This window comes from Notolabrus celidotus, chromosome 7 (assembly GCF_009762535.1).
Source record: "Notolabrus celidotus isolate fNotCel1 chromosome 7, fNotCel1.pri, whole genome shotgun sequence".
Lineage (NCBI taxonomy): Eukaryota > Metazoa > Chordata > Actinopteri > Labriformes > Labridae > Notolabrus > Notolabrus celidotus.
This window is the reverse complement of record NC_048278.1, coordinates 16,675,528-16,690,006: the sequence shown is the minus strand read 5'-3', so window position 1 is coordinate 16,690,006 and position 14,479 is coordinate 16,675,528. Positions and strand designations below refer to the sequence as shown.

The 14,479-nt window shown below is 38.8% G+C and overlaps 2 protein-coding genes across 2 annotated transcripts in view; one reads left to right on the top strand and one right to left on the bottom strand.

The window, feature by feature from the left end:
* Positions 1–190: 190 nt before the first annotated feature.
* Positions 191–6,043, bottom strand: LOC117816168 (TBC1 domain family member 24-like). Its single transcript, XM_034688329.1, has 11 exons — positions 5,613–6,043; positions 4,915–5,087; positions 4,530–4,791; positions 4,272–4,388; positions 3,744–4,160; positions 3,376–3,615; positions 3,106–3,261; positions 1,679–1,742; positions 1,457–1,555; positions 1,007–1,316; positions 191–927 (listed from the first exon to the last, which is right to left on the bottom strand). The coding sequence occupies exons 1-11, from the start codon at positions 5,810–5,812 to the stop codon at positions 731–733; spliced, it is 2,235 nt and encodes a 744-aa protein (XP_034544220.1). The 5' UTR covers positions 5,813–6,043; the 3' UTR covers positions 191–730.
* A 1,255-nt stretch (positions 6,044–7,298) lies between these two features.
* Positions 7,299–14,479, top strand: part of stx8 (syntaxin 8) — a 55,158-nt gene continuing 47,977 nt past the window's right edge. Inside the window, exons 1-4 of the mRNA XM_034689048.1 lie at positions 7,299–7,430; positions 8,192–8,291; positions 8,401–8,495; positions 8,761–8,871. Of these exons, the coding sequence (XP_034544939.1) occupies positions 7,414–7,430; positions 8,192–8,291; positions 8,401–8,495; positions 8,761–8,871 (323 nt within the window). The 5' untranslated portion in view covers positions 7,299–7,413. The remainder of the gene's footprint in view (positions 7,431–8,191; positions 8,292–8,400; positions 8,496–8,760; positions 8,872–14,479) is intronic.

Sequence of the window (14,479 nt, the reverse complement as noted above, 5' to 3'; positions counted from 1 at the left end):
TACTATTTTTTCAATATTTTTTACTATAATGGGTTCAATGTAATATATTAGATAACTTTAAAAAAAAAAACATTCTAGAGGACATCTAATTTGTGTCCTTCTACCCCTCAGGGGGTCCCAACCCCCATGTTTGGGAACCCCTGGTTTAAACAATAATAAACACAGCAAAGTCTTATTAAATTTAGTAGCCATAATGAATTTATTTGGTAGCAAGGACTGTGCCAGTGCTTTTGACAAGATACAAAACATTTTCAAAAGCTATCTTATCATTGTAACAACAAAAAAATAGCTGCTTATATTTATTGACCTATACGCACTTTATTAAAAAACACCTATATGTATTTAAATTTTGAGATTCTGAGCTCATCATTTTTCCAGTCAGACAGTAAGTTACAATATAACCCATTAGATACACAGTATAAAAATATTATCCTTAAAGTTACATATCTAAATAAGTTTTAAGACATTTAGCTGACATTATATAATTCAAGCTGCATGACACTTTATTTTGTACAAGATACAGATAAACCTAAAAAGTTAGGAAAACAATAAAGTAAATAGATTCATCTGATAAGGTAGTTTCCAAATGATAAAAAAGACAAGATGACACTTAAACAAGTCATATCTCACGCAATATCAGCTTCACAGTGTATGCATGCATTTCACAGAATAATCAAGCCAATTAAAATCCCGCGCAGAAAATCTTCAGCCGGTCTAAAAGACACAAGTCTCATTTTAGTTCTCCCACTGTGTCACCAGAGGGAACACTGTGAGAAAAGGAAATGGAGTTCTGGATGCCCCACACTTCTAGTGCCTGGATCTTGAAATGTCCCTTGAACAGTGAGTTGCTCTTGAATGTGTCACAAGGCTCTGAGTATCCTCCCATTAGATCCTCCTGTAGGCATAGTGCATGGCCACCATCACCACCTAAGAGAGGACACATTTATTAGTACGTTTCTAAAATTCAAACTCTATATTCTTCTCAGAATGTGTCAAACTGACATACCAATAACAAGCTGACTGTCACTGCCTGCTATGAACATGGAGGCTTCCTGTTCCTTGGGTCTCTTTGGCTCCTTGGCAGTCATGGGTTCCTCTGAGGGGGCAGTAAAGGGGACTGTCAGGTAACTGGGATCCTGGGGGGTACCAGCGGGACAGGTTAGAGTCGTGGTGCTTGTAGTTAAGTTTGTGTGGCACCAACCAGTAATGGGTACCTCAGAGGAGGCACCATTGCTGGCTTGAATCTGCTGAGGGGAAGCTCTCCTGGTCATGATGTTAACCATGGCCTGCTGGTAGCGCTCCATGCTGGGACGAAGCTGAAAGAGGAAGGCAGATTTCTAGTTTAGATGCGCACTGCAGTTTAGATGACAAAGATGCTCTGACAGTATTTCACAGTGAACTTGAGAATGATTTTCAGTGGTTTCCTTTCAAGAAGATAAATCAGGAAATGTCTCACCGTGAAAACAAAACATTCCCCAGTTCCAAAATATGTGAGTCCAACGGAATCATGCTTTCTTCTTTCAATCATATCTGTTGAGAGGAAGGCCCCAAAGACCTGAGGAATGGAAATATTTCAGTACCACGGTTTAATTTTCAACACACGTTATTATATTCTTTGCAAAAGGACATATTAGCTTCAATCACCAAATGTATCGTTATACATTTGGTTTCATAGTACCTCTTCATCCACTGTTTTGATAATCAAGACTGCAGGCTCGTGTCCCTCCACATGTGAGTAGAATCTATAAGAGAGAAAAGTAATGTATTTAAAAGAGAATGCTTGTCTTTGGCTTCACAGAACTAAACATTGACATGGATCATAAACAAGTCAACATTTTAAAACAGCAAGAGATTAAGAGAGCACTTGAAGTCCTTTGCATCATCAGCCAACATGGTTCATCAGTGAAATACAGTACTTAAATGCACTGAGGAACTTTCATGTTGTGTCGATTCTAGAAGCCCCTTTGGACAAAATTTGTATTAAATAAGTGGTTCTTGCTAAAGCATGCACTTGTTGTGCAAGCAAATTAATTAACACGGATCTTGTTTTTAACCCTACTTTTCTTTGTTTGAGACAACCTTTGCAAGATGCAGAGTGATGAGGTAATATATTGATTTGTAGTTATATAAAGTTATTCACTGAAATGTAACAACGACAAAACTTTGTAAACTCTGATTTATAAACATTAAGTAGTTTATTAACCAGAGGTACCAGTTTAACATTACTTGTCACAGACTGCATCAGTAAATGTCCAAACAACCTAATAATCCACACTGCTTAACTTTTTTGTCCTCAAAGAGCAGTGAAGCATTCACATGCCAGCATGAACATTACATCTTGTTCAAAGCCTTTTTGGTCTTTTACCCAGCAAGTCCCTGGTTGTAGATTTTCTAAGTTAAAAGCAATACTTCAACAGAGAAAATATGTTTTTGCTAATTCTGCTCCAGTTAAATTAATGGGTTTGTTACTTTGAGAATTTAGTATTCTAAATGAGCTCGGGCACTGATTATTTTTTATGAACATTTTTTATGGCACTTGGCCATCAAAAGCTCAGAACTGATGGGAGCACTTTAAATGGGGCATAAGTCACCATTTATATTTGACATCCACGTGTCTGCATTCTACCATGCAGCCATGTTAAAAGACAAAATATTTTCTACCAGATTCTTGTAAACCATTTCAAGTCATTTGCCATTTAGCTTCCTGAGCAGATGTAAATACTGTGAACGTTTTAACCTTGTGCGATAAAATCAACGTATTTTTCTGCATGAGAAATATTCGTGACAGGCCAGCAAACTGTAAGTCACTTGACTTTCACGCTCGGTGCAAACATGTTGACAGTGAAAACACGCAGTCTGTTTCTGTTATGTAATAAGACCTGAGAATGCTTTGCACTGCTGGTACAAGGGGTTCAGCAGTAACTGAACCACAATGCCCTGACCTCGTTTAAAAATGCACTTTCTGAAACATCAACAAAAATATGTGTTTTTGATTAATGAAAGAAAAGGTTCTTTTCATAATTCATGCCTCTGAAGTTATAAGTTCTTGCTTTTTGTCTCACAGATGGTTTTTAAATTGGTCTCTAGTGAACAAAGGCTACTTACGAAGCAAGACTCCTTTTTTGTTCCGCAGTACTGAAGAGCCTAATTGGGCTGAAAAGTGCAAAGCGCTCAGGTATCCAGGCCCAGACCACTCTCATCTCAGTTGCTGTCACTACATTGGAGGTGATGTTGTTGAAGTCCACGGTCTCGACTGACTGCCTTTTGGAACATAAAAGAGCTACAGTGAGAAAACATGAAACTGAAAAAAGGCACATTTCACCAGTTTTTACAGCCCTTATACTCACTGTTCTACTAATTTGTTCATTCACTCACCTCTTCTGATGTATGCTGACCCCTTTTTGCATTAGAGAGTCTTTGTTGGCGTTGAACAGGAGGTTGAGCTCTCTGCGTGTGGCCATTGGAATCATGAAACCCATTTCCAAAAGCTTCTCAGCTGTGCAGTGGCGAGCTATGTTCTGCACAAACCTCTTCATATCTGTTCTGAAGTCCTCCACGTCTGCCACCCTGGATGAAACAGATACTTTGTAGAGGCCGAGCAAAGCCAGAGCCGACCTACGAAAAGTGATTGAGAATTCATCAAACTGTTCTGTTCTGTTTCTCCTTTGTGAAAAGAAATGGTGATGTCATGGGTAACTGCATATATAGATGAAAGATTTGTTGAAAATGCAGCAATTACGAACCTGTAGAGCACCTTGTAGCCCTCTAGTAGATAGACATCCAGCACTCTGATGGCGTACGTGAAAGGAAGGTCAGCAAATATCCACATGATCCAGTCAGAGTAGAACTCAAAGAGGTTCTGGTGAGAGCTGGCAATCAGTTTTCGGATGCCTCTGCAGCACTTATTCGCAAGGTCACCAAAAGTCATACAGGAGGCGCGGTAGGTGAGGAAGGTCTGGTCGATGTAGCGCTTGTTGGGATCTTTGTAGCAGATAAGTCGGGACACACTGTGGAAGCACTCAGCTTCGTCTTGGCTGAAGTGGAGGAGGAGTGAGACCAGCTCAGGCAGGATGGGGCAGAAGTTCATGGCTGGGAAGTATTTACCGAGGCAGAGGAGGATCTTTTTGACGGAATTCAGGCCTACTTTGTTGAGACAGTATCTGAGCAAGAGAAAAATGTTTACACTTACAGAACATTCATGTTTCTAACATTCTACCTCCATTTACATATGTGTGTGTGATACATGGACCAATGTTATCCTCTAAATGTACCTGGGTATTTCTCCTGCCTCCATGTACTCAGGCACAGGATGGTTGCTGATTTTCTGCTCTCCAAAGAGATTTTTGGACAATTCATAGTAGACCTCTCTGTCCGGAGCGACTGTCCCTCTGCAATAACAGCAGCAATACACATCAGGATCATTTGGTGTGATAGATCTAGATGAAAACATATATGCTGATTCACAATTAAACTCATGATTAAATTCATAATTTCTGAACATTTCCACTCACAAAATAGACATTTCTTACATGGAATTGATGCTGTGGATGATGTGATAGTAAGCTTTGGCTCTGAGTGTATGGGGCATTTCCCAGAAACCTTCTCTGCCCATAGTTTTCATCTGCTGGTGATCACTCTTTAGGATCTGCTGATATCTAGTAGCCGCTTCGGGATCAATCTTCTCCCAGTCCACAAACTGTCCGTACTTCATCCCTGAGCTGGAGCTTATTTCCCAGTTGTCTGACTCAGAAATGGTGATCATGGACACAGACTTCAGATTGCCTTTACTGCCTTAAAAAAATGTGCATACATTGATTTCATTATTATTATTATTATTTTACCAAACAATATAACTGAAAAAACAAAGCACAGTTTTATTTGAAGACAAGCTTCATAAAATAAGTATTTCAGTACCACTGAGTTCTCTTGATGGAGAGGGCTTATTCGTTTTCGGCCTGGACTTCTTGTTTTCCTTTTTGTTCACTTGATACTGCAGTAGGGAGTTTGCCTTCTGCTTTAGAGGACTGGAGGAGTTTGCTGTATCATGGTTGGAGTCAAGGTCTGATGTATCCACACTGTAAAAGGACCTAGAACGCAGTGAATTCAGCCATGTTAACATACAGTGTGTAGTAATACTGTTAAACCTCTCTTTTACCATCATAAGATGAGCTTTTATACGGCCCTTGGCATAAGAAGTAAGATCTGACTCTGTGTGGTGCGCTGCAAACTGACTCTTACATATTACGCCTCAATTTTTCAGGACAGCTGGGGATGGAGGGAGGGGATGGGAGGGTGGGAAGGGCTATTGCACTATGTCAGGTATTACTATCACTGCCGCAGAGACCTGTTCGTCTTCCTTGTTTTGCACAATACAGTACCATCTGTGGCAATGTAGAACATTACCGCCCAACCCCGGTGTTTTCTGTCTTTTTTTTTTGTTTTTTTTTTTTGTATTTGTGTGTGCTGTGTTTTGTATTGTCATATGTGTTGAAAACTCAATAAAAAATATTTGAAATTAAAAAAAACCTCTCTTTTGTCTTTTTTGTGCAAAAAATAAAATAAGCATGATTTCTTATATTAATACTAATAATAATATTGAAGGTAAAACATACCTGGAGCGAGGTCTTAAAAAGGTTTCCTCTGCCTGCATCTGCACACCATAGTTCTTACAGTCCTCCCGACTGTAATAGGAGTGGGACCGCTGCCTGCTTCTACCTCCAGCCAGGGCGCCCAGGTCCTGATCAGTGTGGAACGAGACTGAATTCATATTTCCGCAATTGGAGAACTCAGGAGATCTTGAAACTTGAATCATCTCAAATCTTATTCTTTGATAAAAATTCAAATCACCTGCGATGTGTTGCCTGTTACTGTCTGCACATTCTCAGGAACAAGGCTTTATATCAGCCCGTGTGGGCTGTGCTCACGTGAGGTAAGCTATGGTAGTATGGCTTGTTTGTGGTTACTTTGGCCAATCAGAGTGAAGAAAAATTAACTGCTCTACCTGTTTTTACTTTGACAACATGCAGTGGCCCATTCTGAGAAGTAAGAGGTCACAAACATTAAACCTTGAATATCACATGATAAAATATGGACATTTTAAAAGAAGATTTTTCTATTCGTATAAAGTATCCTTCAAATAACACGCCTCACTCCAATATGTACAATTGTTATTTAAGTGTATGTAGTAAAACTTTCTATAATGTATTCCATAATTTAAAAATAATTAAAAGATTTGTTTAATGTTAATACTCATGCCTATAAATAACTGTGCAGAATAAGGTCATAAGAGAGGAAATTGGTACATGTTGTTTTTTCTCTGAAACTACTTCATGCGTAGCATCAAAATGCCAAATGAACCCATTCCAAGAAGTCTTCCAAAGGTTATTATTCCATACAACAGATATATGTTTTTATCTAAACACAACTACTGTTTGCTCATGAAACATGAAACGTCTACAAGTACGCATCTTAGATGGGGGCTCCACATGTAATGAAGTTGAAAAACAACCTCGTTAGCCTCGTAAGAGAAGAAGGAAAGCTGCTGTTCCTTGGTCATTTTCCATAAAGGCTGGGAAAAATAGTTACTTTTGTACTTTTAAGGAAGATGTAAGATGTAAATGCAATTAAAAGCAGATACAACATTTTGAATCATAAGGTCTGTGATGATTTTGAGAAATGTCCTGATGTTTGGATCTTCTGTTTTTTTCTCACTCTTATGGAAGAGGATGAGGGCCACTGGAAAAAGAAATTAAGGTCAAATTTTTTTTAAATTATTATTCTGAGAAAAGAGTCAGAATTCTGATATTAAAGTCAGAATTCCTGAGATTAAAGTCAGAATTGAATAAAGTCAGAATTCTGAGATTAAAGTCAGAATTCGGACTTTAATCTCAGAATAATAATAATAAAAAAAAATTGACCTTAATTTTTTTTCAGTGGCCCTTATCCTCTTCCGTAAAAAATGACAAAAAAAAGAAAAAATCCGGAAAAATATTGTTCGAATAAAATTAACTTTGAATGCCAAAAAAACAGTGTTATAATGATGCATACTTGTCAATGTGATCTAAAACGACAAGAGATTTGGATATATTCAGGATATATTTTAAATTTACTCATTGTTATAATCTTTACTGAGTAGTATACATTTTGGTTTACCATACACTTCAATAATAAGCCTTTTTTCCACCGACATAACGTAAGATTAATTCTGACACGGTTGTTTCTTAGATCCGGTAAGTATTTCCAACTGTGTCGGAAAAAAACAATATTGCGGTATTCATGCAAAACTCGTAACACGCCTTTTTGTCCCTCTTCGTCTGCTGTAGTGACGTCACACACAAACAAGGAACTGTTTGCTGATGATTACAGCTGGATGGTTCAAACTAAGTAGATTTTCTGTACCGAACTTTTATCGTAATGTCTCAAGATCCCTGGTAAGTAATGCAGTCGAATGTTATATATACTGTTTCCACTGTATTATCAACTTTAACCACGTTGATTACCTGATAGGTTTACTAATCTCTCTTTATCCTGCTTGCTAAGGGCTAGAGCTCTTACCTACAAAAATAAAGAGGGACATGCTAACCCTAATACGCTAAGACGCATTTTTTATATAATTTACACCATTCAGAATAAAAGCTAGATGTATACATCATGTCTTACATGTCTACCAAAAAGGCTGTGGCGTTGTAACGTTAGAAGAATTGAAACAGGAAAAAGGCAATGCTAAAAATGTCACATGATGAATGTGAAACTTCATCTCATTCTTTGTCGTGTAATGCAACGAAAACACAAACATCCATCAATACAGGAGCGTAGTGCTGTCGAAAAGTAACAAATGTTAGCGTCTTTCAGCCAAATAACCAACGAGTTATTATAAGCTTTTCTGCAGTCGAAGCTCTGAACATGTTGAGCTAGACAAGGAAAATAACCGAGTGTATACTGCATTCTAAAGTGGGCTATTAGTACAATACAATAATTTTATTTTTGAGAGCTGGCAGTTCAAAATTAGGAATTGATAATTGTACTACAACTCTTGAAATCAGAGATTTTCTTCTGTTGTGTTCAAGTTAATCTGAAAACTAAGCAGGGATCCTTCTTTTTTGCTCCATGATCTGTTTAAGGCTACTGTTCCCTACACTTCAGTAATGATGAGTTCATTTACAAAACCTCTCTTTCTTGTTCATTCATATAGGGTACAGGATTATGATGCCACTTGTCGCTTGGCACAGGAAGTTGCAGAGAACATTCATGAACGCAACAGGCAGCAGAGAACAGGGGGGAACCCTGCAAAGGTAAGAGATGCTCACAAGTCAAGTGGCATTGCCTACACATTTGAACTAAAAAAGTCATGTTTTTCTGTCTCTGTTTTGTGATGCAAACATCTCTCCTTTTTTCTTTCAGATCAATATGACACTGCGTGCATCGCTGCAGAAGCTCAAACAGAACATAGCCCAGCTCAAAGATGGTGTTTTGCGAGCATCATCATCTCGGCGCATGTATCCTTCCTTCTAATAATGTGTCATGCATGGGCAGTCATGAGGTGTTGATTAAAATAATTTGGCAAGAGGGGTTCCTGTGTTTGTAGTAGCAGTTGGCTTCCTAAAGAGGGCGCCAGAATGTTTTGAAAATCTCTGCCCAGTCTTCCAAATCTTTCTGTTGGAAAGGTGCCAACAAACGAGAAACCCAGGAGCATCTTCTTTCCTCATCCTCACACTTTGCATTGTAAAGTAAGTTATATTGACCTTAACATGGCATGATCAGCATGCAGGCAGAAGCTGACAGGAGGCAGAACCTCATTGATGATCTGCTGACCAGAGAGAGGCAGCTCAATGCTGCCTTCAAGGGGGATGTCACAGAGCCTGAACCTTCAAGGTAATCAAAAGTAGTCTCATCATTTAATACAAATTTTAGAAAAGGTTTAAAACTCAGTGTTTTAAACTCTTGAAAGACAGTCTCCATGTGAATCTTAGGATTAAATGCTGACTATTAGACTATTTGTTGGAAACTTTGTACGTTTCATGTAATTCCACATACTCGTGATCAATGATTGATAAGGATTTAGTGACGTTTCTATGAAAATTAAAGAAATGATCATCAGCACAAAGCATGACACTTTCTCATGTGAGCATAAAAATGTTAGTCCCTTAGCAGTTTTTCTATGGTGAATGTCAAAGAGACCGTTTTCATAATTTCTATAACAGCAGGTTTGTTCCATCATCTACCGAAAAAGGTTGTGTGGTATACACGCTCTTTTTCCATCACCGTCAGAAAACCCAAAACAAGCAACGCCACTTGATTTTCAGAACATGCCACTTTTCATTTGGTGAATTTAATCTCTAAGATTTTTGTGCGTCAAAATATCGAACACTGGCTGCCCAATTAAAAATAATGAATCCTCGTTCTCCTGTCCTTGACCTCAGAGGTCACAGGCCTTTTTTTTGTTCTTTGATGGTATGTCAGCAGTCACTAACTTTCTCTGAAAGTCTTTGTACATCCGTAACAACCTGTGGGCTGTGACCTCTTCACTCAAGAGGAAGTCTGTCTGTCTGCCAGTTTGACAGGGCGCTCAGCTTCATGGCTAATTCTTCTTCTTCATTAAGAGATGTGCTGGTTTTGCTCTGGTGATCACACATTTGGCACCTCCTGAAATGAAAACACACACACACAACACAGACGCACACATACACACACAAAACCTCATGTGAATGTATGTGTATGTGTATCTTGATGATCAAAGATGGAAGGTGTGACTTTTCAGGGCAATTATTCTTGTGCTTGTGTATCTGATCACAGAGCTGCTTGTCACAGCTTATATCCTCTTCTTCATCTGATTTTACGTCGATGTGACAGCTTTGAAAACGCAACAGCAGCATACAGTCATTACTGTGTGAAAGTTTGACCTGGTCCTACTCAGGTGATGTTTGTTTGGACAGGAAGAGGAAATGGGGTCATGTTGTTACCTTTTAAAGGTTACAGTGTGTTTATTATGGCTCCTCTGTGTTGTTTTTACATTATAGAGGCCCTGTATTAATTGAAAAACACACTTCCTGGTCAGTTTTGAATGTTGGTTTTATAATCCATACTTTTTCTAAGTCAGTGAAATGACAGAAGAAAGAAAATACATAAAAGTGTTTCAGTCATATCAGTAAAAAGGCACTGGACTTTTTTGATGCCTTGATATAAGACTACCTCTCTCTGGTATCTTTCACAGGCTTCAGTTTGGAGACTGATCTACTTAGTGGTGCTTTGCACAGGCTTTCATCTTTTTACAGACCACACACCCAATTACATAAAAGGCCCTGTAAAAAAAACTCTAATGACATTTTCTAATACATTAGCTCTGCAAACTGTAATCATGTGGTCACAGGGTTTTAAGTTTGCTCAGTGAGACCTAAATTTAATAGTGATATGTGGTGGGTAATTTGGATTTCTGGGTACCCACTGTGTGGTCTCTGAGGGCAGAATGTGGGAGGGGGTGGATTGGCCATGCCTGGATAATCTAAGCCGCTCTTATTTTTTTCAGCTTTTTTTTTTGTGAGAACTTTTGGATAGAAGAAAAGGGACAGAGGTTACAGAGGCGACTTGAATCTATCCCTCAAACAATACATTCTAAGCATCTCCATTTCTGACTAAGTAAAGACGGACATGGCGCCTACATTTAAAGGCTCAGTTCACCCTCCTGCCCCTCAAACTCACCTTTCTTTTATTCACTAACCTCTCCTTTGTGTCTGATTGTGCTGGAAATAGTTGTAATTAGTTAAATCTCGCCTGTCTGAGTCATTCAGTCAGGACATGGGCACTCAGGCCACGATGGCGGCAGTCTAGTTCAAGAGATGTGCCTGACTGGTTTTGGCGCTCCCCACTGACTGGTTAATTGGATCTTCACACAACGGGCAACGGCACGGAGGAAGTGGAGGGCTGGCACACGGTCTCATAGTAATCAAACATGTCAGAGAGATTAGAGCGAATGCCTTGTCTCACCTACTTCTTCTGATGGTAACAGACACAGCTTGCCAGCTTTGTGAGTGGTCTCACAATGCTTAAGTTACCACTTCAAAAACAGCTTGAAGCAGTCATCACACTGGGATGCATGAGTTGGGCCGAGATTAAAGTAGCTTGGTGTGTTCATCATGCAGAAACAAATTCACTCATAGTTTCAAAGTTTTACTTTTGCATGTAAAATATCTGAAATTTCAAATGTAGTTAAAATTAAGTGAGTTATTAGCTATAACTATGCTAAGGAATCTGGGATTTCAGGAATAAAGATGTGATATTACATGATATAATTGCAATATTATTACATTAAACCTCTAATGTTGCAGGAATTAAGTCATGATTTTTTGAGAATGTGCTAGAATATTGAGATCTGGCTACTTGTATAACCTACTACACTTAAACATAGTTTCAAAAGGAGCTCCATGTTACTAATTTTAGCACAGGGCGCTGGCTGCTCTTCATGTTCTCCCCTTCAGAATAGTGTCTAACCCATAGACTGTATAAATAATGGACGTAGTATAAATGACGTCACACATCTGTTTTGAAGCCAATTGTTGGCAGGAACCATGTCGGATATGCTGAAGTCAACCTACAGTTGCAAGAAAAAGTATGTGAGCCCTTTAGAATTACCTGGATTTCTGCATAAATTGGTCATAAAATGTGTTCTGATCTTCATCTAAGTCACAACAATTGACAAACACAGTCTGCTTAAACTAATACCACAACATTTTTTTATTTGTTTTCATGTTTTTATTGACCACACCATGTAAACATTCACAGTGCAGGGTGGAAAAAGTATGTGAACCCTTGGATTTAATAACTGGTTCACCCTTCTTTGGCAGCAAAAACCTTAACCAAAAGTTTTCTGTAGATGCATATCAGACCTGCACAATGGTCAAGAGGGATTTTGGACCATTACTCTTTACAAAACGTTTCAGTTCAGCAATATTCTTGGGATGTCTGGTGTGAATCGCTCTCTTGAGGTCATGCCACAGCATCTCAACCGGGTTGAGGTCAGGACTCTAACTGGGCCACTCCATAAGGTGTATTTTTAGCCATTCTGATCTTGGTTTACTTCTGTGCTTTGAGTCATTGTCCTGTTGCATCACCCATCTTCTGTTGAGCATCAATTGATGGATCTATGGCTTTAAGTTCTCTTGCAAAATGTCTTGATAAACTTGGGAATTCATTTTTCCGTTGATGAAGGCAATCTGTCGAGGCCCTGAGGCAGCAAAGCAGCCCCAAACAATGATGCCCCCTTCACCATACTTCACAGTTGGGATGGGATTTTGATGTTGGTGTGCTGTGCATTTATTTCTCCACACATAGTGTTGTGTGTTCCTTCCAAACAACTCCACTTTGGTATCATCTGTCAACAGAATATTTTGCCAGTAGTGCTGTGGAACATCCAGGTGCTCTTTTGCAAACTTCAAACCTGCAGTAATAATCCTTTTGGACAGCAGTGGCTTCCTCTGTGTCCTCCCATAAACTCCATCTTTGTTCAGTGTTTTACGTATCGTTGATTCGTCAACAGAGATGTTGGCATGTGCCAGAGATTTGTGTAAGTCTTTAGCTAACACTCTAGGATTCTTCGTCACCTCATTGAGCATTCTGTGCTGTGCTCTTGCAGTCATCTTTACCGGATGGCCACTCCTTGGGAGAGTAGCAACAGTGCTGAACTGTCTCCATTTATAGACAATTTGTCTTACCGTGGATGATGAACATTGAGGCTTTTAGAAATACTTTTGTAACCCTTTCCAGCTTCATACAAGTCAACAAATCAAAGGTCTATCGAGAGCTCTTTTGTGCGAGGCATGGTTCACATCAGGCAATGCTTCTTGAAAATAGCAAACTCAAAACTGGTATGTGTTTCTTATAGCGCAGGGCAGCTTTAACCAACACCACCAATCTCTTCTTATTGATTGGACACCAGGAAGGCAGACTCAAACTAGCTCTTAGAGAAGTCATTAGCCTAGGGGTTCACATACCTTTTACCCCCTGCACTGTGAATACTTACATGGTGTGGTCAATAAAAACATGAAAACTTATATATTTTTGAGTGGTATTAGTTTAAGCAGACTGTGTTTGTCTATTGTTGTGACTTAGATGACAATCCGAACACATCTCATGACCAATTTATGCAGAAATCCAGGTAATTCCAAAGGGTTCACATACTTTTTCTTGCAACTGTAACTGCTGTTGAGCTAGTGTGAGGTAAAGAGGCGGGCTTTGAGCCTCCTAGCCAACAGCTTCAAAGTTCCCGCCTGTCAATCAAGTCAGCTGTGCCTCTCATGATGGAAAACTTGTCATCTTAATATCTTTGAAATTGACGCTTTATCAAAAAATTCACCCTCTGTACAGTGTGTGCCGATCAAGAAATTAGCCATCCAGACTACACTTGTTTTTTGTACCAGGCTGTAAACATGTTTATTTCTGCTGTAAAGATCGGCTTTTTTGAGTTTGTGTGTATGTGGTTTCCGGTACTTCCGGAGCCAGCCTCAAGCGGACACTCGAGGAACTGCAGTTTTTAACACTTCCACATGGCTTCAAATCTCGCGGCTTGATCTAGCCAAAGCTTCAAATTGTGACTTTTTTTCAAAAAAGTCTTTATTCTTAAAAAGTGCTTCTTTTCGGAAAATTACACTATGTTCTTGTGTAATTCCAACTGTAAGGGCCAAGTTACGTTTAGGCATATTAAAGGTAAAATAAATAATTAACAATTTTGGGTTTGCAGTAAATCTTCATATTTGTGATTTTATTGTATAAGTTAAGTGATAAAATATGTTCGAGTCAGCTAAAAGTAATTTCATTTAATTCATGTGGATGTTTTGTAAAGTTAAAAGGCAGAATGGTACTGTTGTCAGCAGTGAGTATGTTACTGTCCCTTTAAGAGAAAGAGATCTCTTGCGTGTGTCCGTAGGGTGAGACTGGGGCAGACAGTTGAGGATCAATCAAGGACTGAGCCACATGGTTTCTTTACCGTAGTATTACAATTCTTTGTTTAGGAAAACTTGACTTTGAACATCCAGTAAGATTGGTTAACAAAACTGTGGAATAAAGGAATTTGTTTTATCAGTTTTACTTCGGAGTCCTGTGGGAGTTTTTTCCTCTTCAAATGAACGTACACGAGTAATTCCAAGGCCTTTTTGATCTTCAACCCACCACACCAACTTTTTTCTTGTTGGTCATACTAATATGGTTCTTATACAGCTTTCATCTTGTGATACTACTCTGAAAATATGACAATTTTCTTCTTGTACTGTCACAATTCACAAATGTTATTCTTGCGAAATTACAACTTTTGTTTCTTGGGACTTTTCCCTTTCACTACTTTCTTCTTTTAAAATTACGACTTTATTCTCAGAACATCATTTTATTTTCATCCCTCAATATGGCTCTAATACCCCTATCATAAATAGCAGTTTAATGTGCTATTATTTTTATTGCCTCAGTCCAAGAACATCAGATCATTTCTCTCGACTGT